A 27,686-nucleotide genomic window follows, 5' to 3' on the forward strand; every position below is an offset into this window, starting at 1 on the left:
TCAGCATACAATCCTATGCGGTCTTCCCGTGGTCCGATACGGATTCCCTGAAGGGCCCTATCTTTTCGAATCCCTATAGCCAGGGGCTCTATGGCAAGTACGAACAATAATGGGGACAATGGGCACCCCTGTCTCGTACCCCTATGAAGCAAAAAGGATGGGGACAAAATCCCATTAACCACTACCGAGGCCCGAGGCTCTTTATATATGGTCGTAATCCATTTGATAAAGTTGGTTCCAAACCCAAATTTCCTGAGGACCTCACAGAGGTATGTCCACTCAACAGAGTCAAATGCCTTGGCAGCATCCAAGGAAGCCAACGCCCAATCCTGCTGCTCCCACCACCCCATCTGAGTAACCACCTGAGCTCTGCGAATACTATCCGAAGTGGATTTCCCTGGTATAAAACCGGTCTGATCAGAGTGTATGACATCATTGATGGCCCGCGCTAGTCTATTGGCCAATAATTTAGTCAGTATCTTATAGTCCATGTTAAGCAGTGATATGGGACGGTAAGACCCACAATCCTCTGGGTTCTTGCCTGGTTTCAGAATAACTACTATGGTAGCTTCTTTCATAGAATCCGCCAGGTCCCCCGCCAATAAGCACGCCTCAAATAGAGAAAGAAGTTGGGCTGACATAACCTCAATATATTGAACATATACTTCCAGAGGAATCCCATCCGGGCCCGAGGCCTTCCCTTTAGTCATATCCAATATACACTCAGAAATCTCCTCTACTGTGAAGGGGGACTCCAGTAACTCACAACCCTCCTCTGACAACTGTGGAAACTGCATGTCATCCAAATATTTCTCCAAGTCTTCTATTGAGTGCCCAGCCCTAGACGTATATAAGTCCCTATAGAAGTCTGCAAATTGAGCCACTATCTCCTGGGAGGTATGAACCAAAACATTCTGAGCGTTTCGAATGTTCAACACTGGAGGAGACAAGGTATTCTGTCTCACCACATGAGCCAAGAGTTTGCCGGATTGGTTACCCAATTCAAAAAAGGATTGGCCAGTGAAGAAGATTCTACGTTCCGCCTTCTCCTGTAGTAAAAGAAGATAATCTCTCCCCACCGAGAGCCAAGCCTCCCTGTTTTGTGGGGAGGGATCACCCACAAACGCGGCCTCCAATTCTCCACATTTTCCCGCCAAATCCCTTTCCCTTTGGGCCGAGGAGCGCTTAACAAAAGATATTGATGATTTCAGGCAGCCTCTCAAATACGCTTTCAGCGTATTCCATCGTAATAACCCATTCTGCTCCTGCCTATGTGCTTCGAGAAAGACATCTAGCTGATCTGGGATTCTATCGTTCGATTTGATTAATTGGAGCCAAAACGGATGAATTTTAAGGGCCCCCCTCCTACCAACCTCCGGTAATGACATTTGCAGAAGAATCGGACTGTGATCAGAAATTGCTCTGGGAAGATGTTCAATGCTCACCATAGAGTTATATACCGAGGGCGTGCCAAAAATATAATCTATACGAGACAATGCATCAAATTGTGGTGTGTGACAAGTGAATTCGCGAAGTCCCATATGACTAACTCTCCACAGATCTACCCAGCCTATCTCCTCCATTAATGAGGCTAATGGGGAGACCCCTTGTCGTACGTCCCCCTCTCCACTACACAGGAACCGATCAATAGCCTGATCCATTATAAGGTTCAGGTCTCCTAGGAGGATCACTCTGGCTTCTTGATATGCGGAAGCAAAAGAAACCGCCTCCCTAAGTAGTGCCAGAGACCCTGGCGGTGGGTTATATATCCCCATTATGACATAAGATGTGGAGTTAATGTTGGCGTGCACAAATACGTATCTCCCCTCAGGATCAATTCTGGTATGCATCACTTCCCACCTAAGGGTTCTATGAATTAATAGAGATACCCCTCTAGAGGCAGAAGTTCTAACAGAGTGTCTACTCCACTGAATCCAGGGCTTACATAAAAGCTGTACTGTGTCTGCTGTCAGATGCGTCTCCTGAAGACAGATTATATGTGGGTTCACATTTTTAAGCACAGAAAAAATCATATTCCGCTTCCTTGGAGTCCCCATGCCCCTCACATTCCAGGACAAGAACTTAAGTGACGCCATACTTAGAACACTCTCTATGTACTGATAACAGCCCTTCCCTCTCCCCCCTCCCCCTAGGTAGTGCCATTCCCTGATACGCTCTCAAAATGTAAGGTACTCGTTTTCTGACAGTGTAAAACAGAGATCAAAAACATGAACCACATAAAAACCCAGTTAGCCATCAGAAGCTCAACATGAGCTCAATAGCTATATACTATATATGCAGGGGGTAGCTTCCACCGATAAGGAATATACACAGTGGAATCACAAATCAGGCTGCGTACTCCAACCAGTTCCCCCCTGTAATGTGCTTTACTGTGCCACAGAATAAGAGGAACAACCGCCCGTTAGTCAGAATCCCCTATTAACACTTCGGTAACCTACTCCAATCACGTATCTTAACAGGAATAATATATGATCTGGAACCATTCTGAACTCCGATCCCCCTACTAGGCATAATACAGGAAGATAAAGCATTATGATAGGAAACTTTAAACAATATCTCTCCCAAGTATAACCTATCCCCACATGCAGGACAACAAAAGTCCGTTCAGGATACATATTCACCATGCCAGTCCCCAAGAAAACCTTCATCTTCTAGGCGACCTCATATTCCTCAGCAACCATTCATCCGCCTCCTCCGGGTTGGCAAAAAATACTGCTCGATCTCCATCGACGACTCTCAAGCGGGCCGGATAAGCCATAGAATATGGAATTTGTCGGTCTCGCAGCTTTCGTTTAATCATCACAAACGATGCACGTTGCCGCTGTAATTCCGGAGAGAAATCGGGGAAAATCGACACCGTGACGTTGTCCACTTTAATGGCCCCCTTGCGTCTGGCTGCCTGCAGGACCAGATCCCGATCCTTACAATTTAACAATCTCGCCAGGAATGGTCGAGGGTTCGCTCCAGGGGGTGGCGGCCTCGCCGGCACCCTGTGCGCTCTTTCCACTGCAAAAGCCTGCGAAAACACGGTATCTGGAAACATATCTTTCAGCCATTTCTCTGTAAACTCGTCCGGACGGGGTCCTTCTGCTCGTTCTGGTAGGCCTATAATGCGAAGGTTGTTCCTCCTCAGCCTGTTCTCCAAATCATCCGCTTTCTGGCGCCATAAATCCACCTTTCCAGAGAGGTCTCGAAGAGTGCGGGGTATATTAGCTGTACGGTCCTCCAGGTCAGACAGCCTGGTTTCAGCATGCTCGACTCGGTCCCTCAAGTTGTGCAAATCCTGCCTCAGGAGACCCACATCCACCTTAACCTCCTCTATTTTTGTCGTGACCGAGGTCTTGGTCTCTAATATCGCCGCCAGCAGCGTCTCCGATACTTGCTGCAATGTCAGGCCAGGCTGTGCTGTTACCTCAGCCGCAGGGCGTAACTCTGACTGCCCTCCAGGAACTTTTGCCGGCCCCTCTGCTCCATGCTGTGAGGCCTCGCCGCGGGCGCCATCTTGGACCGCACCTCGGGCAAACTCTTTCAACTTCTCCGCGGCTCCTGCCGCTTTTGACGGACCCATTTTGCTCCTCAGGGGTCTCTTACCCTTTCTCCGCAAGTTATAAGAAATGGTGGCAACAGTAATTCCTCCGCAGGATAAATAATAGGGGTCTCTGGTCAGAGCCGAAGTTCCGTGCGACCGCTCACATCAGTGCCTGGCCACGCCCCATAACATACAATTCTTATGCTTCAATTTCTCAAAATTTACAAGATCTCCGTTTGCCATCAATCGATTAAAACAAAACATTGTTGTTTACATCCTAAAGCTGCAAACCTGTCCAAAACTAAAAGCCCTTTTACACGGGCCAAAGATCGGGTAAATGCTCGTTCATCGGCTGATCACAGTTTATGTAGCAATAAATATTATTTTTGTTGGTAGCGCTTCTTATTGCGTAAACAGGGAGATGTGCTGCCAATATGATGGCAATGCAAGGGGACGAGCGATCGTAGTAACAATCATTTGTCCCCATACATAACCAATCATCACTCCTTGTGAAAAGGAGAAACTAGCACCGATCAACGAGAGGTCTCATTAAATCGGCGCTCGTTTTCAAGGCCCATATTAGCCGGTATGTTAAGGGAGTTGTTCCTTTTTTTGCACCCCAGAATATGCTGCAATCTGCGGGGGAAAGTGTTTAATTTCTCTGTAGCGCCACCACAGGGGAAATGAAGCAAAACACAGTTTTCATTGAAACCAATTGGCTATCCATACATTGATGTACCGGGTCCTTCAGGGAGAAATTTCCTTTGTAGCTGCTCTGGAGGTCTCAACTGAGACATTCCCTACTTTGACCTTAACATGCCTTAGGCCCCAAGCACACAGTGGTCCCCGTGATCACGGGCCACGACTGCGGGCACGGCCGGCCGTGGACATCCGCCCACATGCTCTGCCAGTACTCCCATACAAAGTACAAAGTATAGGAGCACGGCCCGAAAAATGCAAAAGATAGGACACTTCTACGGCCCGGACACCTTCCCGTAAATAAACCGGAAGGTGTCCGTGGACAATAGAAGGAAATGGGTCCGTAATGTCGGAAGATTTTTCTAAACCAGACAACCCGTTTAAGGAAGGTGACACTCCGCCTCTTAGAAGCTCTGGGTAACAGTTTAAGACTGGGTACCCACAATGGGGATTTGCTGCAGATTTTGAATGGTTTTTTTTTTAAGCCAGGAACGGAACATAAACAGAAGAACTATACAAAGAAAGGTCTTATAGGTCCGCTTTCCTGGATCCAATTCTGGTTTTGGCTTACAAAATTTATGAGAAATCTGCAGAAAATCTGCACTGTGGGAACCCAGCCTAAAAGGTGACCGTACACTTTAGATAAGCGGTCGGCCGAACGATCATTCTGCCGACAGCTATTCCTCCCGACTCCCCCATACACATGCAAGCTTGGCTAGACCGAGCATGCACGTGTTTTAAATAAGGAGAAAGCTAGTGCCGGACTCCTCTGGCAGCGGCTTATCTACGATCAAACAAAAGGATCGGACATGTTAAAATTCAAACATGCCAGTACACCACCATACACATTAGATAGTTGGCCAGTCCCACAGAAAATCGGCAGGTTCACCCGACAGATCTAATGATATGGCCAGGCAAACTCTAAAGGCTCAAGATTACAGTAGAACAGCTCTGCGGTTGTATAATGCCACCTCCGTAAAGTACTGGCACGAAGTCCGAGCCTCATAGGTAAGGTTTTTCCCACAAGCATGTGCCCTCCCACAGTACGAGGTTCCCTGTCCGTTGAATGTTCCTAGGTCCACAGGTTTTGGAGCAGTGGGTATTTTTTGATTCATTTGGTTGCAGTTAACCTTTACAAACGCTCTTAAAAACAAACACGCACGCACACGGAAAAACTTGGATTTTTTTGCCACTTGGAAAAAGAAATAACTAAATCATGGATGAGGTCTACAGATAATCTGGGGCGAATGGAGAATGACAAATGATCAGCCTATAACCATCCTATATGTAAGAAAGGTTTACTTTAATAGGACATTGTCCACATAGATTATTTATCATGGCAACAAAACAGACTTCTAAAACCCAAAAACCTACCCAGAACCACCCAAGACAGAGGCAGCTGGTGGCCCCACATGCCCTTCACCCTTTTTTCACAGTACCCATCAACCCTCTCCGACCGGTTCCCAAAGGCTTATTCAGTTGCGGAGCTTGACCATATACTGAAGCAGGAGGAGACCAATCCAAGGAGCCAGGTAACCAATCTTCCGAAACTAGAAGTCCAGGATTACACACAATTTTGGTGCAGGTTTTGAGTCAGTTTTTTGGTCCAAAGCCAGAAGTGGATCCAAAAACGGAGGAATGGTAGTAAGAAACAATGGATGTATCTCCTTTTCTTTTGTATCCACCCCAGTATTTGGCTCCAAAAACCGGAGGCAAAAACATCACTGAAACTGCGTCATAACGCTGTGTGTGATCCTGGCCTAAAAGTTCCTATGCCTGAACCACAAAAAATGTCAAAGTTGGCTCCGTCCGTGGTCTGACTGAAGTCTACAGTATTTGCCCACCCTTGTACGGAGGTATTATTGTCTAAAACTTAGAGTTTGTAACGTGTTCAGCTCACTGATCCGATCTAAGAAGGATTATCGGCAACAAAATCAACCTTTTCATCACTTTGGACCTCAACAGATCACAGCTAAAAATTATTTTTTAATCCATAAATTTCTAGATCTATATATTTCTATGGTGTTACAAGCATTTGGCAGTCTCATGCACACCATGGTATGTATGGATCATAACACGGCCCCTGTAAAAAAAATAAAAAATCTATGGAGCCATAATGTACCTCCGATTGCAGACATAAAAACTAAATGTGACAGTTTCCATCACAGGCCGGATTATTTAAAGGATCGCCTCTAGGGTGAATGCGGAGCCATATTGGCTATATAGGCTTTGCCGTGTGCATGAGGACTCCGAAATATACAACTGATCCTCAAAACAAAACCTCTCGCACTTTTTAGTCAGAGCTTAGTCATGTTTGACTATTGGTCATGATAATTGCCTACATCTGGGGATTAATCATCCTCCTCCATGTGGCCTTGTAGCATACCCTCGCCTTTCTCAGAACGAGGATGACCGGCGATTTATTCATAGCAGCACAAGGTCTTATATTCGAGAGATTTTACGGAGAACCTGAGATCTTCTTCTAATAAAAGGAGAATTTTGCCAAAGAATATAATCCATTTTCGAGAGTGTCAGGACGAAGCTTTCTTGCCGTCACCGTCTGGTCTTGTGCTCATTATTTCATTAGGATGAAGGACTCAAAGATTAAATGCATATAAAAATATAAAGGAAGTGTCAACTATGAATCATTATCATCACGCTTTATTTTAGAAGTGCGTATCGTACATAAACCAATGATGACACGGATAAGAAGTCCTTCCAGCAGCACGATGTCTACCTTATTGACGAGTAGAATTGAAAGCCATAGCGAGTATACTAGTAATATTGGTGGGGGGTTTGCAGGGATATTTGCCACTGTAATAAGTGACGCGTCCTTGGAGTAAATGTGGTTTATACGATGGTTATGAACCTCCTTGATTACCCGTCGGGACAATTTCTTGATTTATTATCATCATTAAAAGTCCTCCAAAGCCTAAAAAACCAACCACAGCAACAATGATCAATCACGAGTCCATTAGATAAGTCGTCTGAACCCACAGATTTTGGTTGGATCGGCTGGCGATATAATACTCATGTAACCCTTCTCCACCAACTGTCCCCCAACAGTAGACGTTCAGGGGTGGGGAGGGCATGTTTGATTTTAAAGGGGTTTTCCGTTGAAATAAAATAGATGGGCTAGGCAATTAATATTTGTGGGGTTCCGACTTTAGACACCCCCACTGATAAGCTGTTTTTAAAGGGGCCACAGTGCTCATTGCTTCCATTTCTTACACAGCTCGGCACTACACAACGCCGTCATCATTTGTAGCGGTGGTGTACAGTAGAACAGCTACCTCACAATCAAGTGTTGGGTTGTGTCAAGATATGCCATAAATGTCCGATAGAGGCGGGTCCCATCTATTACCAGAGGGGAGGGGCTCAGCAGACCCCTGTTAGGGAGAGCAGGGACCCGCATCTATCAGACACTTATGGCATATCCTGTGGATATGTCAAATGTCTGTCATGACACAAACGAGATAGATCGATAGATAATCCTAATGGTAGTCGGAGATACGTTTTTTTTTTTATACAGAGTTCTCACTCCCCTGCATAGGGCATCCCTGTCCATACGCCCTATTAGGGTATAGAGATCTTAGAGGGGGTCCCCCTGCTCAGGACCCTCCTCTATGAGCCAGAACGGATAGCCACGCTGCACAAAGCAGCTACCATTCTGGCAAACTCAAGCCATCATTGTATTACAAGTACAGACATTCATCTGACTGGCCACCATGTAATACTACTTTTCCCCTGCAGCAGCCGTTGCAGGAGAAATGCCAGGCTGGCCCCGGCTTCCCCCTACTAAAATCGGCTGTTTTTCAAAATGCCAGGAGCGGAACCTCCCCAGGGGCCACATCATTAAATTCTGTCTATCTGTAGTCACCATTAGAGGGAGGTTCCTGCATACGGTTCATAAAATGAAGTCCATAACAAAATAGTATACAAAACGCTCCCCCTAGTGGTGACTGAATCAGCCACAATTTTATCATTTTACTCTGGAGGCTTGGAGCTCAATCAGAAAATGGAGCTCCGACCACTATAAAAGATACAAAAAATTAATTACCACGTCATTTTGTACCGAATAGAAAAAAAATGCTGTTCAAGAATTGACATTTACTAAGAAAATCCATGGAATCCCCGCTCTGCCGTGCATAAAGCAGATTATTATAAATAGAAGGAAAGTCAGATGTTTATAAACAGCTTCTCTTTCCCCGTCCTTTTGTTTTATAAAGCCAACCACATAAACCCATGCCCCTATGCATGTGATGCCTCTGAGAAATCCACAGAAAGGAAGTAAACCAAAAGAAAAAAAAATTGTAAATCGCTATAAAAAGAAAAAATATCCACGACATGAGTAATACCGTACAGCGCAGCGTAATTATATCTACAGTGAATAGAGCAATAACAAAGTCAAGCAACACTATTTATACTGCTTTACTATGTAATATAATAGACACAAGAATCCTTCTTACTGTTATCAGTTTATTTGTTCATATGGCACGAACATATTCCGCTGCAACGTACATAGAAAGTATCAATCACACCAGTCCCTGACCCTAGAGGGGCTTAAATGTGGATTCCAACTAAGTGACATACTGGGGTGCAGGGGGGGGCTCTCTCAAAACTGATGCCAAAGGACATGTAGAGCAACCAATCAGTTTCGAGCTCTAATTTTCGCTTTTTTAATAAAAGCTGGAAGCGCTTTGGTTGCTATGGACAACTGCTCCACTTTTCCTTGGCATCAGTTTTGATAATTCCCCATGCGTGAAGCTTACTCGCAGCAGGCCCTAAGAATTTGAGAACTTACCCTTACTCTGCGTTACATCCCATTATTTCCTGTAGGAGTCGCTATATGTTCCCCCCAACGTTCAGTCGAGAGGTCGCCCTACGGCGTATGCTCCCATGTCCTATATGCTCCACAGTGCTGTATACACATCTGTTCCCGTTATACACCCTACGGCTGAACTTTCTTATCACCAGGTGCGAATAGTTTCCACAATAACGTAACACGCAGGCTCACACTCATACACGATTGATGAAGAAGCCGGCTACTATCAGACAGACAGTCTATGACTCCAGGGGAGGGAGGATGGGAGATAATAAGGTATTACATAACGGAAGGTAATATTATTACAGCACAGTCCAGAATCGCGGTCCTGTTGTTCCTGTGTTAGGCCCCATGCACACTACCATATTTTCATCCGTAATTAAAAGACCCATTCTAGGGATGCACGATGCATCGAAACTTCGATACTGTGCATCCCCAAACGGTTCGATACCGTTATTTCATGTATTTCGATACGGAGCTGTGCGGCCGCACAGCTCAGTATAGTAACACATGACTGTATGAGAGCGGGGCTGCAGTTGTGTAATACAGTCATTGCCGCGCTCCTGAGTCCTGATAACAAGTGCGCGGGGTCAGGATGACCCCCATGTTCTGTCTTCAGTGCCTGAACCGCCGCGCATTAGTCCCGGCCAGCCGCATCACCTCACGCTGACCGCGCGCGCACTTCCCGTCAGGAGCGGGCCAATGGTTGTATTACACAGCCGCAGCCCCGCTCTATAACCGCGGAGATCAGAGAAACCTCTCATCTCCACCGCTATTCTCGTGAATGCTGCGATCAAAGCGGACTGCAGCATTCAGGGGAAAATGAGAAGGGGGGGGGGGAAGCCCCTGGATCGCATCACAGGAATCCCTGTGACGCGATTGAGGGACATACCATATATGGGCAGACAGTCCAGGGTCCATTGAAGGACCCCAGGGCTGTCCTACCATATTTCCTGTTAGGGCATACCTAGGTATGTCCTAACAACTGCCTGTGTACTATCAGTACACAGGCTAATGTACTGGGATATAGATATATGCCTGTGTACTATCAGTATATAGATATATGCCAGTACATTAAAGTTTAAAAACAAAGTAATGTTAAATTTTAAAAAAATACACATACACGTTTTTTGCAATAAACATTAAAATAAGTCTCAATACAAAAAATATACACATATTGGGTATTGGCGCGGCTGTAATAACCTGCACAACATTTTTTTTTTGCATCATTTATGATGGAGCTGTAAAAAAATAAAATAAAAAACGCCTTTCTATCACTTATTGTGGGGCACGAGGTGCGATGATGAATTTAACCTCCATGTTCCTCACATTAATAGTAATTAACCCCATCATGTACCTTACACATTAACCCATTATGACTTAGAAACATGATGGGGTTAATTACGATTAATGTGAGGCACATTAAAAATTCATCATCACACCTCGCGCCTCACATCAGAAAACGGAAGAACTTTTTTTTTTTACTGTTGGCAAAGTATCGTTTTGGTATCGAAATCACAATACCAAACGAAGTATCGGTATCGAAGTCCAAATTTTGGTATCGTGACATCCCTAACCCTTTCATTTCTATGGGCTATTTTTACGGATGGGAGTCCGTTCTGTAAAAATGATCCGTATAATATAGAACATCTCCTATTCTTGTCGGCAATTGCAGCACAAACTCTGATATAGAAGTCTGTGGGCGCTTCCGCAATTGCGGATGTGCATCCGTATTTGTGGGTAGTGAAAATCCTTATGGTCGTGTGCACGAGGCCTAACGGTTAAAGCTCCATTTTTCAGTTACTGAGCTCCAAATCCCATGCACAGACTTATAATTAAAATAAAACATACGGGATGCCTGCAGCCACCACTAGAGGGACCTAACTGCAGACTGGGTTATTATTGAGCACTGTATAAAAACAGTATGCGGTAAGCTCTCTAGCTCCCTCTAGTGGTGGCTGCAGGTATACAGCGTGTTCTCTTTTAAATCTAGGTATTTGCAGGGGATTTGTAGCTCTATCATAAAAACGGAGCTACAACTGCTTTAATACTATATTAAAAAATTTATCTGCACAGAAATTCAAACCAGTTCAGGAAAAAAAAAAAAAAAAAAAGTTGACATTCACTTTAGAGTAACCCGACATCAGACATTTCATGGTGTTAAGGGGTCAGGACTGTAGACTGGCATCCAATAAGTCATTCACACCCTATATCAAAATCGCTGCGTGTAAACACTCACTACATTGTTACCATCTAGGACTAGAACACGTTGGATCTTATTGCTCAACTCTAAAGTGTAAGCTCCCATCCTAAATTAATTATACAGACGCCTAAACTAATTCCCACGTTGCGATCTCATCCAACCGTGAAGCAGCACATAAAACAGCCTTTAACAGGTCACGTTTCTCCAGCTAAATGACTAATCTGCTGATCTCAAGCTCCAGAACTGGAAAAAGTGAAAAGTCACACAACTACTGCTCCGATCTCCCATACAATGTATCACATGGGCGTGGCCAGCAGTCGATGGCGCCGGTCGCATAAACTGAGAGCTCCGCGCCCTGCCACGCAGATCCAGCAGCCTACAGCGGGGAAAGGTGCCTCATATGGGGAAAAAAAGACCCCAAGGGTCTAGACTCACCCCTGCAGCACAGCACCAGGTCGCCGCCGCTCCACCAACGATCGACGGCTACTTTCTTCGGCGGCAAGCCACGCCGCTCCCTCAGCCGCAGCCATCTTGGACAGCCTCGTGTCAGAAGGAAGGGGAGATGTCCGAGCAGGGAGAGGAGACAGTGCCCCACGTACAGGGTAAGCTGAATAGCCGGATGGCTAAAGTTCACCCTCCCAGCTCCCCTAAGCTGTCCTCCACCTCGTCCTGTGAACAGCAGGGAAGGGGGTCCCCTATCCCAGGAGCAATGGAGGCCAGGCCACGAGGAGCATCAGCTCAGTTAGAGGCCCCAGTACACCTGCTTGAACCACCAATGTCACAGCCCTCAGCACAAATGGCCCTACAGATTTGGCCTGCACCTAAACCTCAACGGCCCACGATCCAGCAGCCGGGGAGGAGAGACGATCTGGGGGATACACCATCTTTGACCCCCTATGCCCAGGCCCCTGTATATGCCTCAGATTCTGACCTGGAGGATTCAGCCTCACTTCCTTCAGATGTGCCCCCTATGTGGAGGGAATGTTTCTCACAGTTGCCCACTAAAGAGGACTTTAAGAGTATGATACAAGAAGTGAAGGCAGCTTTTCGTTCAGAATTGGCGGGGGTGTCGCAGCATATACAGCAGATTGCTACGAGGGTGGAGGCTCTAGAAGATGACCACGATGCCACTAGGCGCCATGTCTCTGTGATACAGTCTTCAGTGTCCTCCCAGCTGGCGTCCATTAGAGATATGCAACTGCATCTAGAGGATTTGGATAACAGAGGTCGCCGTCATAATATAAGGATAAGGGGCATACCGGAGCCCTCGGGGTCTGAAGATCTTCCCATCGTGTTAGAGACTATCTTTAACGACCTTTTGGGTGCACCCCCGTCTAATCGGATACCGCTTGACAGAGCGCATAGAGCACTGAAACCAAAATCCATTACATCTCAGCCCAGAGATATCATCTGCTGTGTCCAGGATTTCCGCACTAAGGAGGACATTATGCTTAAAGCCCGTCAGCGTAAAGACCTGGAGTATGCCGGTGTGCCGATTCAGTTATTCCCGGATCTCTCCTGGATTACGTTACAGAAAAGACGTCTGCTTCGTCCGCTTCTCGCAGCCCTACGGGACCACAATATTATTTATCGATGGGGGTTTCCGTTCTCCCTTACAGCCCGAAGAGATGGTGTTTCTGCAACCCTGAGGTACCCAGGGGATTTGCCTCATTTCTGTGACTCCCTTGGTATACCAACGCCCAAGATGCAGAATTGGGAGACTCCTTTGCCGCCTTCGTCTCCACCTCCAGTCTGGCAGTCGGTCCGAAATAAGCGGAGGACCTCTCCAAGACGACAGTCTAACCGAAGTTCACCAAGACCTGATTTGAATTGATGGACGCTGCGCAGATACACGGCACCTCCGTAATATATGTGAAGGAGCCTGGTCACCCATACCAGCTGCTCCCTTCGCCAGTTGCACTATCCTAGGCTAAAAATGCATTTAGGATTATATTTCTGATTTTATGTTGCTTCTCTTTAATTCGTTAACGTAAATTGTGGCAGGGCGCGATTGCCCGGGATACACTTGGCTCTTTCACCCCCTTTTTGTTTTTTCTCGGCCTGTACGTATTTATACGTACTTTTGTACTAGGTTCCTCGACTGTTGAGACCCGACCTCCTTTTTTGATAGGGGTAATTTGTTTTGCAGTTCTCCCTCTGTTTTTAGAGAGAGTTGCAAAGGGTAATATTGTATTACCAGTTTTCTTTTGCTTTAATATCACCCGCCCCAGGGTATAGTATTCTCCCTGGTAGTATTTTCTGAGTGTGTTTGAAATTCATTGATCTCATGCATTTCTCTTTGTTCTCACTGCAGATATGTGTATTGTCTCCCTGGTACGTCTTTACCCCAGTGTCTTTCCCTCCCCTCCTACTTTCATCCGAAATAACACTTGAGACGACAGTGAATCCTCCAAGAACCTCCAAGGTAGAAGGACGCCGTAGAACGCTGCTTGCTTTGAAACCGACATGGGACTGGCCCCGACATAACTGTGAGCTGTATACATCCGCACTTTCCACATCATTCTTTGCTCTTTCATACATCTTTGACCATGGTTAAATTTGTCACACTTAATGTCAAGGGTCTCAACTCCAATGTGAAGAGACGCTTGCTTCTCAGGGAGTTGAAATCGCTTGGAGCGGAAGTTGCTTTTCTGCAGGAAACACACTTAGATTCATCCGGAACTTTCCAATTTGCCCGAGGGGCGTATCCTGCTGTGTACTCTGCCTCGTCAGGTCGCAAAAGGGAGGGGGTGGCCATTTTGATAGCAGCTTCCTGCCCCATACAAGTTCACACCTCACATCTAGATCCGAAAGGCAGATATGTTATAATAGAGGGGACTTTGCTTGGACAGCCCATTGTTTTATGTAACGTTTACTCTCCTAATACCGCACAGATTCCATTCCTACGTAGACTCCTTTCTAAACTCCAGAAGCTTCCTAGGGGGGCATGGCTGGTGGGAGGAGATTTTAATGTCCCGTTCTCCACGTCCATGGATAGGGTCTCTCTTACACACGCTACTCCGACGCCCACCCTTACAGGACTTTCTACACGTTTTAGGCAACTAATTAGAGAGCACCAGCTCTATGATTTGTGGCGAGTGGATCACCCAGGTGATCGGTCCTATACCTTCTTCTCCCATACGCACAGCACTCATACACGCTTAGATTACTTTTTTGGTAATGTCCCTGCCCTCCGTGCGCTCCAGGGGGCGAATATAGACCCCATCTCTTGGTCAGATCACGCACCAGTTTCTGTGTCCCTACAGATAGGGAAACCAAATACGAGAGTATGTCATTGGCGCTTAAACGAAACTTTGATTAAGTCCCCTTCTCTTAGGGACAGCCTGGCCGGACATATGCGGGAATTTTATGCACTTAATGAGGGATCGGTTCCTTCAGTATCCACTCTTTGGGAGGCGCATAAGGCGGTGATGAGAGGGCAATGCATAGTAATGGGATCTAGATTGAAAAGAGACTCTCGGGCCAAGCGGGTGGCTCTCCATCGGACAATTACTAAGTTGGAGAGAGAAATGGGGATTAAACCGGCGGTCCCGACACTACGGAAATTGATAGAGGCTAGAGCACAACTCAAGGACTTAGCTATGAAGGGGGTAGAAAAGTCATTACTATACACAAAAAGGAAATATTACGACAAAGGTAATAAGGCGCACTCGCTTCTGGCCAGACTATTGCGGGATCAGGCGACTGTTCGTACTCCACAGGCGGTTCGGGATAAGGCGGGCATACTCCAGCATCACCCAGACACGATAGCCACACTTTTTCATGACTATTATAAATCCTTATACCACCTGCCAAATACCTTACCACCTGATCCGGCTCGTCGGAGGGAAACGCTGCAAGCATATCTCTCTTCCTGTGCTCTCCCTAAACTGAAAGATGAGGAGCTTTCATCCCTGAATGCCCCGATCTCTGCGGAGGAATTGTTTGATATATTGAAGGACCTCCCTAGTGGTAAGGCCCCTGGACCAGATGGCTTTACATATGGGTATTATAAGACCTTTGCAGAGACCTTGGTTCCACGGATGGCTTCGTTATTTAATGAATTCCTACAGGGTTCTCCCATCCCTCAAACATTCCTGCATTCTCATATCACGCTGATCCCTAAACCGGGTAAAGACCACGCAGAGTGCTCCAATTACAGACCCATAGCCCTTCTGAATTCGGATCTAAAAATTTTCACCCGTCTTCTAGCTAATAGACTCAATGTTTGGCTCCCTTCTTTGATTCATAAAGACCAAGTGGGCTTTGTGCCTCTTAGGCAAGGAGGAGACAACACACGAAGGGCCCTTGACCTCATTGATGCCCTCCAAAAGCAAAAGGAATCGGCGATCCTTCTTAGTCTAGATGCAGAGAAGGCGTTTGACCGCTTGGGATGGCCATTTATGTTCGAAACTCTAAATTCATTTGGGATTTCGGGCCCTTATTTGACAGCACTGCGTGGTCTCTACTCCAAACCGACAGCGGCAATTAAACTCCCACACTCCACCTCCCCTCCGTTTCAAATCTGGAATGGTACACGTCAGGGGTGTCCCCTATCCCCACTTTTATTTGTGCTATGCATAGAACCTTTAGCAGCTCAAATACGGAAATCCAGGGATATAGCGGGGGTCCAGATACAAGATAAAGAGTTTAAGGTTTCCCTGTTTGCAGATGACGTCCTCTTGACTATCACTAAACCTCATACCTCCCTCCCTAACCTTACTACAGTTCTCCGTAGGTATGGGAGGCTGTCAGGATATAAAACTAATACATCTAAAACGGAAGCGCTCCCTCTTAATGTCCCACACCAGGAGCTCCAGCTACTCAAACACAACTACACCTACAACTGGAAGGAAACCTCCCTGACTTATTTAGGAGTTCAACTCACTCCCTCCTATACGTCGGTTTACAAGGCTAATTTCCCCTCTCTGTTTGTAGAGCTACGTCAGCTAATGGCCAGGTGGGATCCTCTTCCCATGTCATTTTTTGGGCGCATAGCAGCGGTCAAAATGACCTTGCTCCCTAAATTACTGTACTACTTTGAGACTTTGCCGGTAGCAGTACCTATGAAGGAATTGCGGGCCATGCAGTCTTCTATCCTCAGGTTCATATGGCATTCCGGCAGACATCGAATTCCGAAATCAGTTTTATTATCGGGTCGATCTGCGGGTGGGCTATCGGTCCCTGATGTGGTGAAGTACTACTGGGCGGCACACCTCCGTCGCATACCCAGCTGGGTGTCTTTAAGGGCGTACAATAAATGGACCGAAATAGAGAAGCTATGGATGGCCCCGGTCCACCCAAACTCCCTGTTATGGGGTGACCCACTGGTAATGCCGACTGCATCTTTATTGGGTCCCATGAGATTTCAAAGGGAGGTGTGGGAAACCTGTAAAAACCGCTTCCATTTGGCATCGGGTTGCCCGCCCTTGACTTCGGTACTCTACACTCCCACTATTCCGGGGGGCACTACCTCCCGAATAGTCCGATTGTGGACGGGAATTGAGGTATTTCACCTGGCTGATATGGTTGATCCCCACACGCAAGAGCTTCACCCGTTTTCATACTTTCAAAAACATCATAATATTCCCTCCGCTGCGTTCTTTCACTATCTTCAGGTTAGACATTACATGCAGCAAACTTTTAGATCCACGCGGGTTACTGCACCTACAAGCTTCGAAAGGTTATGTCGGTATGCTACCACCACTAGGGGGCTTATCTCAGCCATTTATGCATTATTGCTATCCCCGGAGGGTTCCCCTCCGCCTGGGCATAGATACATGTTGAAGTGGGAGGCCTTACTGAATAAATCCATCCCGCTCTCATTGTGGCAGATTATTTGGTCGCAAGCAGCTAAAACCTCCATCTGCACTGCATATAAGGAAAACCAATATAAAATCCTTATGTTTTGGTACCATACCCCTGCCTTTTTGCATAGTTTCAATCCGGGTATTCCGTCGGATTGCTGGCGATGTAGAGGTCAGAGAGGTGATCTGTTCCATATTTTCTGGAGCTGTTCACTGGTACAACAGTATTGGTTGGAAGTTAAGAACTTGGCATTGGCGGTGTTGCAGCAGGATATTCCCTTAGACCCTCTTCATTACCTCCTAAATGTTCCCCCTAGGTCTTTGGGGAAATCACCAGCTCGACTCTTTCGACACTTTCTCACAGCCGCTAAGACGTTGATAGCGTGGAAATGGAGACAGACAACCCCTCCCTCCCACATCGACTTAGTAACTAGAATTAGGGAAATACGTACAATGGAGCATATGACGGCCTCTATTGACAATGAACTGGACAGGTTCAAAGTGGTGTGGGACCCGTGGGACAAGTATTGGATACAGGGAACTCAAGATTAGGTGGTAGGTGGAGCTCCGACTATCCCCCCCCCCTCACCCCCTTAAACCCCTGTGTTTTTTCCCAGATGTTTTGTCTGTCTATTGAAAGTTACTGTCTTACTATGTGAATTGCATGGCCCTTCATGCTGCTCTAAGTTATATGTATATTTTTGAAAAATGTTCAATAAAAACACAGTTGAAACCAATGTATCACATGGAAGTCAATTTTACGGTTGAAATATTCTTAAGAAAGGGCACCTCGCCCTGAGCGCTACGCTGATACAGCCACTGCCACTCCGCGAGGTCACAGACACATTTTCTCAGACAGAATCAATCAGTTTAATAGACACGGATGGCATCAGACAACGCTTCCTTTTATTTATCTTTTAAAAAAAAAATGTTTTTCCCCCGAAATGTGAATCTTTCCATTGAACATCACCTCTAAGGCTATGTTCACACCCAAACTCAAAAACGTCTGAAAATACGGAGCGGTTTTCAAGGGAAAACAACTCCTGATTTTCAGATGTTTAAGCCACTCGCGATTTTCGTGGCGTTTTATTTATGGCCATTTTAGCAGCCGTTAGCTATAGAGTCTATGAAAAACGGACCTGTAAAAAAAAGGCCCTTCGGAGCAGAATGCCATTTATTTCATTGAAATCAATGGGAAGCAAACGGGAAGGTACCCATGGTCAATAGAAGTCTATGGGCCCGTAATTACGCGCGTTTTTTAGGTTCGTGTGCATGGGGCCTAACAGGATGCTGTAAGCTCCCTCTAGTGGTGGCTGCAGACAGTAAGTATTTTAGCATTTAACACGGTCAATATATGAGATCTGGAGCGCTGTATCGGAAAAGCGGAGCGCTGTATCAGAAAAGCGGAGCACTCACTGCTCACAGTATTATGGACATGTTTAATAAGAAAAAAACAAAACCGTTTTTGCCGGTGTAAGGGTATGTGCACACACACTAATTACGTCCGTAATTGACGGACGTATTTCGGCCGCAAGTACCGGACCGAACACAGTGCAGGGAGCCAGGCTCCTAGCATCGTACTTATGTACGATGCTAGGAGTCCCTGCCTCGCTGCAGGAGAACTGTCCCGTACTGAAAACATGATTACAGTACGGGACAGTTGTCCTGCAGAGAGGCAGGGACTCCTAGCATCGTACATAAGTATGATGATAGGAGCCCGGCTCCCTGCACTGTGTTCGGTCCGGTACTTGCGGCCGAAATACGTCGGTCAATTACGGACGTAATTAGTGTGTGTGCACATACCCTTAAGAGGACACTAGGACTGTCAGAATTAAGAGGGACACTTTATTGATGATTATAGAATGTTAACCGGTCAGTAGGACATGATATAGACACTGTATGTCCGGCTTACTTCGGAGACAAGGGCCAGTGGTTCCGATTTGAGAACAGCCCTGTTACGTGTTTACATGTGCACACAAAGCCTGGTCATACAAGTGTCATGGAAATGCAAATATGAGCAGCTCTGGCAGTAAATTACAGGAACACAATGGCCGTGTTTTTACAGGGACTACGTTCTGAGGTGTGGTGTGCGGCAGAGGGACAGGGGTTATACAGGATTCTAGAAGATATGTCCCATGTAAGGACAGGTAGATTGTCGGGGCTGAACAAATCCCTGAAGACAGGCAGCCAATATCCCTAGAAACTTTAAAGGCCTCGTTCACAGAGTTTTTTGCAGGAGGAAAATTCTGCCTCAAAATTCCATTTGGCATTTTGAGGCAGATTTTGTCCTTCCTGCACGTAGTTTGCCGCGATTTTCACTGCGTTTTTCGCTCGCGCCCATTGAGTGCTACAGGCAAAAAAAACTCCGTGAAATACGCTTTCTCTGCCTCCCATTGATGTCAATGGGAGGTCAGAGGCATAAATGCGAGAAGATAGGGCATGTCCCTTCTTTCTTTCGCGAGCCGTTTTTACCGCTCGCGGGAGAAAACCGCCCCCCCCCCCCCATTTAAATTAATGGGAGGCATTTTCGGACGGTTTTTGCGGAGCGGTTTCCGCTCCAAAAAGCTTGTCAAAATACTCTGTGAACAGGGCCTTACACTGGCATCTAACTTGTTGGGTTGGGTTCTATTGTTGCCTATATTTTTAGAAGAGGTCCCGACGGCAACATTTAGTTGCCCGCGAGACGTGCTAAAATCAGGACACTAGCACGACTCACGCGCAATCTAAATGCTTGCGCCAATCGACTGACTTCTCGTAGGAGAGCATTTGTCATCGTAAGGCCAGATTCACACAAACGAGTGCAAACTCAGACGTGAAAAACCGCCATTTTTTTTACAGAACCCCATAGACTTGAGTCTATCGAGAGATCCATGAATACGGCAGAAAATAGGACGTCCTATTTTTCAACAGACCCATCACATGCTCCGTTGAAACGACCATGTTAACGGCCCCATTGAAACACGTTATTTTAACGGCCGTCACACGGACGTAGACTACAGTCGTCTGAATTTGGCCTAATACTGCGATTTTACTCCAACGCTATGTTTGGTGCTCTTGTAAATAAAGGAGGAGTTTTTTTGTTTTTTTTTAGATAGTTTTATATTGACATACGGTAAATTCTCCGATCACAAACTTTGTTGGTTTCGGTCAGTGAACTCAAACTCAAAATGCATAAGAAGCAATTCCCTTACAGATGTATGTTAGCCAGGCACCGGTGTAGCAGCAATGGGTTTTCAGCCTCTGGATTTACTCCATTCACAGACAGCAAAAAGAGATCTTGAAAACGGTGAGGAATTGAAAAACAAAAAGAAGTATATTAGAAAGTTGCAATCCATCTTCGCTACCAACGGCGCAGAAAGACGGATATAACAGACAGGAGACTATAGGGATGTGATCAGCAACACCCAGGACAGGGCACCTGCCAGCAAAATATCTGTACGAAATGAAGACCATTTATTTATTAACCGCATCACTGGCTAATGGCACGAAGACTTTCCACCTTCCCAAAACATGACGTCCTGGAACAATGAACTGCACTAGGAATCATGGCGGGAGTCATCCAGGGCGCAGATTACAACTGGCCAGACACTAAGGGCATGTTCACACGGCACTGAAAAAAAAACAAAAAAAACAGACGGACGTGTAAACGCATCTAATTTGCTAGCAGTTCTTATGAGGTGCTTTTTAAAATACAGGTCTTTGCGACGCATTTTACACATGTTTTTTGGCACGTTTTGTGCACGCTTTTTGAAGTGTAATTAGGACCTCCATTGACTGTGGGAAAATCTGCCATGTTTTACTCGTCAAAGAATTGACCAGACGCTTTATAATTTTACGCGATACGTCTTTCATGCTTGCATAAAATAAAATACCTTGTATGTACACCTGCTCGCTTTCCTATGGATTTGAATGGGGAAATAAAGACTTTTTTTGACACGTTATTCGGCGCGTAAAACGCGGCAAATTTATGCCGTGTGAACAGGGCCTTACACGTTTTTTTTTCGGTTGAGAGCTATTCCTCCAGGCTACCCCATGCATGTGTTTTCAAATGGGGAGAGGGTAAGAAGTCATTGGTAGCCAACTAGCAGCTAATCTCATGCAGGAACAAAGGATCGGGTATGCTGAAATCCAACATGCCCGATCCTTCATCCCGCCCATACACACACGATAGTCAGCCGATCCAGCCAAAATCGGCAGTTTCGGCCAACTATCCTCACGTGTTTGGGCACCCTAATAGTCCAGCACACACTGCATTAAGTAAAGGGAATTACAGAATTAAAGCGGATAGGGCAGATAGATGTAATAGAAGGGGGGTCCACACAATTAAGCACCCCCCGTTTATTAGCCAGAGTCTCAGAGGCTTTGCAAAGAGAGTCTCTAAGTGTAGAAGATTCACTGCAGTGTATAAAATGATTGCCCGTTGACGACTATGGACGCAGGATAATATTACATGTAAGGATAGGTTCACGTGTACGTGACAGCAGCTTCCAAAGCCGATAACTGATCCCGGAGGGCTCCAGTATCCAGACCAACTCATCATCGAGTCTCTACAGCTACATAATAATGAATAATGAAATACCATCCAGAGCCTGCGGCAACCCCAGCAGGCACTGCAATAGGCCAAGAAGACAACTTATTGGATATTTCAAGATAATTTTTATTTTAAAGTGGTTGTCCGAAATGAGAAAAGTTACAGAAACAGCACCACACGGATCCAAGGGCTGTGTCTGGTATTGCAGCTCAGCTTTATGGTCTTAAGCTGCAATACCATAAACAGCCTTTGCACAAGAGTGGTGCTGTTTCTGGAATCTCAGACTCATAAAGGAAGGCCTTGATGCATGAACCAATTTATAAAATAGACTTCACAACATGTTCTCTGATAATGGAGAGGTCGCATCCTCCACCAAAATGCTGCTGCCTTAGATTCACAACAGAAATATTTGCAAATGCATTAGTCTCACCCAAGTTATTTTCGCAAAATTTCACACATGCAACAGGTTTAAAAAAAGACAAAGACTTCACGACTTTCATAGACATCCGAGGATACAACACCCATCATCTGTATTTCCCACATCAGACCAATATTTCTGTCTTTGGCAATAAACCTGGTTTACACACCGTCCTGTGTACGTGATCAGTATAACCAATATTATAATAGCTTTTGCCAATTTCTGGCCATTGACGTCTTGAAAAGAGCCTGGATGTACAGGGATAATTAAAAAAGTAAAATCAAAGATCTACAAATATCAGCCATACATTTGTATGTAAATGTTTCTGCTTCTGGAAATCAAGCAGTGATCGCCGGGAGACAATGGTTTTTGATTTCCTGTTTGTAATCCCATTGAAGGACAAACGGGGTCCCCATTCTGATATAGCCGACAGCAGAGAAAAATAGATTGCATTTGAACGCCATTCTACAGTTAACATATAGAATTAAAGGAGTTGTTCCATCTTTTCGTAAACCCTATTAGGGCAATCAGACGTCATAGAGAGGGGTCTGAGCAGAGCCGCTAACCAAGACCAGCTCTAACATTGGTGGACCTGGCCGTCAATGTATTAAATGGTCGACCAATCATCTGAATAATCAGCATTTGCAATACTGCAGGGGAAAGTAAAGAGGCAGCTTCCCTGGTAAGAACGGGTTATTGGGGGTTTCTGAAGCCAGACTCTTGGGTATTCGCTACTTGTCAGTTTCATGGATAAGAGGGCTAGGTTAAATTATATATTTAAAAAAAAAAAAAAAATAAAAAAAAACAAAAAAAAAAACACACCTTTAGGCCTCCATTACACACCGAATTCTTCTGCCAATTTAAATTGCAACAAAATTGGTTCTAAAAACACAAGGGTTATTAAAAAGTAACATGCGTTTAAGGCGTTTTTAGTGGCGTTTGCCATTTGGTATCATTTTGTACATGCTTTTACTGCTGTTTTTCAAGTCCTATAGAGAAGCCTGTGGGATAAACGCCATACCCGGAGCATGCTGCGCTTGGGGGAAAAAAAAAAAAAAAAGCGCAGGCCACTGACCACTAAAATGCCTCAAAGATACCACAAACCAAAACGCAGTCTTGTGTAGTGCATTTGATACTTCACTATAGATTTTAAAAGGGGTTTTCCCATGAGGGACATTTATGACATATCCACAGGACCAGCACCTATCTCTACAACCGGGTTCCCTAAACGCCATTCTATCTTTTTGTGCTCTCGCTGCCTCCCGGCCACTTACTGATTACATGGTCGGGAGTAAAGGAAACAGTGTAACTCGCTGAGCTATGCTGTTTCCTTTACTCCCGACCATGTAATCAGTGAGTGGCCGGGAGGCAGCGAGAGCACAAAAAGATAGAACGGGGTTCCCTAAACCCCGTTCTAGAGATATGTGCCGGGTCCCAGAAGTGGGACCCGCATCTATCTGACATTTATGACCTATCCTGTGAATAAGTCATAAATGTCCTTTATGGGAAAACCCCTTTAATGTAACATTTGGTTGAACTAAAAAAAAAAAAAAAACTGCTTAAAAACACAATGGAAAAAAAAACAAAACGCACAAATACGCAGCAAAAACGCTGAGTGTAAAACATGAACATCCGCTTTACCTGAACATCCATAGGAGATAAGACGGACCTTAGATTTGGGGTCCTTTTAAAAAGGGATTTTTGTTGGACTGGGAGGACTGGCATTGTAACCTAGGCCAGAATGTCTTAGTATACAGAGCAAAGCAAACAGAACTACGGGTGAATCATTCTCACCTACGGCCCAGCAATGTTTTCATTTCTTAAATCAATACAGCCAATGGCTCGATCCCGAAGATAAATATAGTTGGAGGTGATGTTTTAATAAGAGCGCAGTGTCATAAAGACATTATAGCGGGGGGAGGGGGTGCATTTATGTGGTGAGGGGAGATGAACACAACATCCTTCTGTACAATGTAATAAAGACGGTGCATGAGACGGGCGGACAGGACAGCATTGCGCTATATTCTGCCTGATGAATGTAGTAATAACCGAGGCCTGAAGCTAGGAACGCTCTGCCGGCTCGCTTACCAAGGACAGAATAGGATTTTTTTTTCGACTTCGTAGGTGAAGGGTTGTAAATCCGTTTTGTTCTACAAAGAAGTTTTGTTAAAGGAGAGTTTCAGCTACATCATCAGGCCTGTGCCTCTTTTGTGGTGTATAGCTCGGCTGGATCCATCTGGGCAAAAATACATTGAACGTAGCGACAGGGCGCAAGCGTGACAACCGCTCCATCCACACTCCTCCCCACGGCGGTCGTGCAGCGAGGGGGGATTTGGGACCTTCATTCTGTGATAAATGTACTTTGTGCGCCCACCCCTTTAAAAAGGGGTTATCTGGGATGTGAATTTTTTTTTTTTTTAATTATTATTATAAACCAAAAAAGCAATACTTACCTATCCCTTGCCCCCGGTGATGCAGCGCTGACATTTTGGCGGTACTCCCGGTGGTTGTCTAAATGCACGTAGAACGTGATCATTGCAGCCAATCAGAGGGCTCTGCGGGGCTCACTGGTGACTAATCGTATTGCATAATGCCAGAAATACAACATATGGCCGCTGAGCCCTTTGATTGGCTGTAGCGGTCACATGCTACGTGCACGACAACCACCCGTAGCGCTGCCGGAGCGTCAGCACTGGATTGCCAGGGGCAAGGATTGCTTTTTTGGTTTATTTCTTTTCCAGTCCCTAATAAAAAATAAAAAAAAAATACATCCTAAATAACCCCTTTAAGCTTTACTTACAGAGGTTCTTCCGCTACTGCCAACGATCGTATACCACTAGGATTAAGCACTGGGAGGTTTACTGCAATATAACTCAATATATTTGCTTTCCAGGAATCTGACAAGACTACATAGCAATGTCATAACAGACATAGTAGTTCTCACCCAGCTTTCCCAGAAACAGATATACCATAGGAGGTACAACTCACTGGAATTTGATACGGGTAGAAGAGGAGCAAACAATTATTCTCTGTATACGGTAACCAGTCCTATTGAATGACAGCAATCGGAGATCTTGAAAACCGTGAGGAATTGATACAGAAAGTATATAGGAACATCTGTTAATTATACACCAAATTTTTTTTTTACTTTCTGAAACAAGAATACCCTTTTACGGACTAATAGAATAAGAGTAACTAGTGTTTAATATGGGAAATAATACATTTATAGTTGTTTTATACTGTATTTTGAGTATACATTTTAGAGTTTCACGTGTTCTGTATGAAGTATATGTATCAGGAACGGCCTTGAATGTCAGAGACCTAAACAGCTGAGGCCTTGTCTCCTATGAGGATCACTGTTAATCCTCCTTTTTCTCGGAGCTGCTAAAATCCTGCAAGGTTGGCGCTCTAGCGGCCTGTCCTGGATTCACCATCTGTTCCATTATGATCTGATCTGGCCCTCTGTCCGCATTTGACAAGCACAAGAAGATCTCCATTAACACTTAGGAACATTATCATGGTTTTAGGCCACAAACACAGCCGTGAAAGCTGCTGCTTTTGTTTTTCCCCACCAAAATTGCTATAGGTTCTAACAGGGAAAAGCGATATAATGCTGTAACGAAACTTTTTAAAAACTTTGGACATGTCATAGTGACATGTCGCAAGTTTTGATAGGTAGGAGTCCGAGGACTGAGACCCCCACCGTCTGTTTAAACAAAGCGGCAAAAGCACTCGGATGAGCATTGTGCCGTTTCGTTTTGGCTTTCCACAGAGCAGTGTACGGACTCAATAGCAAGTCTATAAGTCCGTACCTCATTCGCTCAGCCGTCCGAAGAAAGACTGTCAGAAACTAAGCGGCTCAGCGCTCACCAGAGAACTTCTGCTGCTTGATTTTAGTGATCGGTGGGGGGTCTCAGTGCTCGGAACCCCACCAATCAAAACGTCTGACATGTCACAAGTTTTCTGAAAGTTTAAAAAAAGTTTTTTTCAAAAGTTTAGTTACCCTTTTATCTCTTCACTATCACATGTAATCACGGTCTCTGTAAAAAGAAGATCAGAATGCATTTGGCAAAAAGTAACAATGACATTACTAAGTGTCACCTCCAAGTTGCATGGGAAAGAAGGGTGATAGGAGGCATAGTGTTGTCTGTCACACAGCTTTTCCACAAACGAAAAACAATTTAACCACTTGACTTAAAACTTTATAAATTTAGTGGTGATTTTTATTTCACGGAGGAAAGATTCTTTAAAACATGCCAAGACTAGAAATGTCTTACCTTTGGACACCCTTGGATATTCCAGCCTTCTTGCTGACCAGCCTATCACTGCAGCAGTCAACCAACCTCTTGAGAGTATACAGGCATTCCCGGAAAGTTGAGAAGAATGGATAGTGGCTGATAATACAAAGAGACGTGAGAGTGCTGTTACGTGATCTTTGGGTTCCTTTAGACAGACGTTTCCCTCGTGGAGAGTGATTGAGATCAGGTGTAGACTCTGCACTCTGAGCCTGTAAAGGGTGGCCTCCATCCGAGCCCTCAGACCCATTCTCAGGGGCTAGCTTAGGTTGTTTGCGACTTTTGTCTTTCGGAAGGCGTTTTTGAAAGGAGCGGTAAAAGTTTACACAGATCCCGTAACGTGTGACTCCACTGTCCTTATCGGTGAGCGTGAAGACAAATGAAGTATCATCCCGCAAGCTCATCCGTTTCTGACGTACGCTGAGACAGCCTTCCGGCTGGCAGAAAAACACCACATCGGGAGGCAGTGGAAATTCTGGATGGTCCTCGAGGGGGTAACGCCGAAGGAGTTCAGGTGTCTGGGCAACACTATCACTGCTTGGCTGCCTGGTAAGGAGAGAAAATAAACTTATACAGATGGTTCTCAAGAATTTTGTAAGACAAAAAAAAAAAAAAAAATGCACACAAAACTACAAGAGGCAGAAATTTTAATTCGTAGACATCTGGAAAACGGGGCTGTAAAGTCAGCATTTTACATCAGCAAGTCTAAAATAGTTTAGTGAATTATTTTTTTTAATCAAACGTTTAGACGTAATTATTCCCGAATGATAGTGTAGGTCAGTAGTATTCTGCAATAAATACACAGGGTGCCTATCCGGTTACAGCGCACTTATATTTTGATTAATTAGACCTGTAAGGAAGTATTTGTGCATTAGGTCCCAACATTGGAATAGCAGGGATCCCTGCAAAGCATTCTGGGATAGAGTGGGGTACATCCAGGAACCCTCCCTCCAGGTCTTCGCTATAGAAACTCATCTATAGAAAATGACCCATGTGTCGCCAGGGTGCACACAATTAAATTCACCCATCTCAAGCAGACAAGAGACTCAATATAGAGCAAGTTCCATAGGTAGCCTGTTAATATAATCATGTTTTTGGGACGTGTAAAGGGAAGTCAGAGTCCGTAGAAACCCGTAGGAACACCGGGAGAACATGCAAAATCCACGCAGATACTGCTCAGGTTGGAGTCAAACGGATAACCTCAGAGTTGCAATGAAACAGCGTTCACTTCGGAGCCAGCATAATATTATACCGGCCACTAGACAGAGGCCTCAGTTGTCAGTGTAATTAGTCTATGCCCGGCTTTAGTGCTTCCTCACGTGAGAACATAAGTCCGCCCCATGGTCCCTTCTAAAAAA

General features: G+C 45.3%; 1 protein-coding gene across 32 annotated transcripts in view; it reads right to left on the reverse strand.

The window, feature by feature from the left end:
* Positions 1 to 27,686, reverse strand: part of MADD (MAP kinase activating death domain) — a 97,473-nt gene that overhangs the window by 59,975 nt on the left and 9,812 nt on the right. For all 32 annotated transcript variants that reach the window (XM_075837830.1, XM_075837839.1, XM_075837831.1 and 29 more), the window contains exon 3: positions 26,311 to 26,874. In XM_075837830.1, the coding sequence (XP_075693945.1) occupies positions 26,311 to 26,874 (564 nt within the window). The remainder of the gene's footprint in view (positions 1 to 26,310; positions 26,875 to 27,686) is intronic.

The sequence above is a fragment of the Rhinoderma darwinii genome, chromosome 9, assembly GCF_050947455.1.
Source record: "Rhinoderma darwinii isolate aRhiDar2 chromosome 9, aRhiDar2.hap1, whole genome shotgun sequence".
NCBI classification, from domain to species: domain Eukaryota; kingdom Metazoa; phylum Chordata; class Amphibia; order Anura; family Rhinodermatidae; genus Rhinoderma; species Rhinoderma darwinii.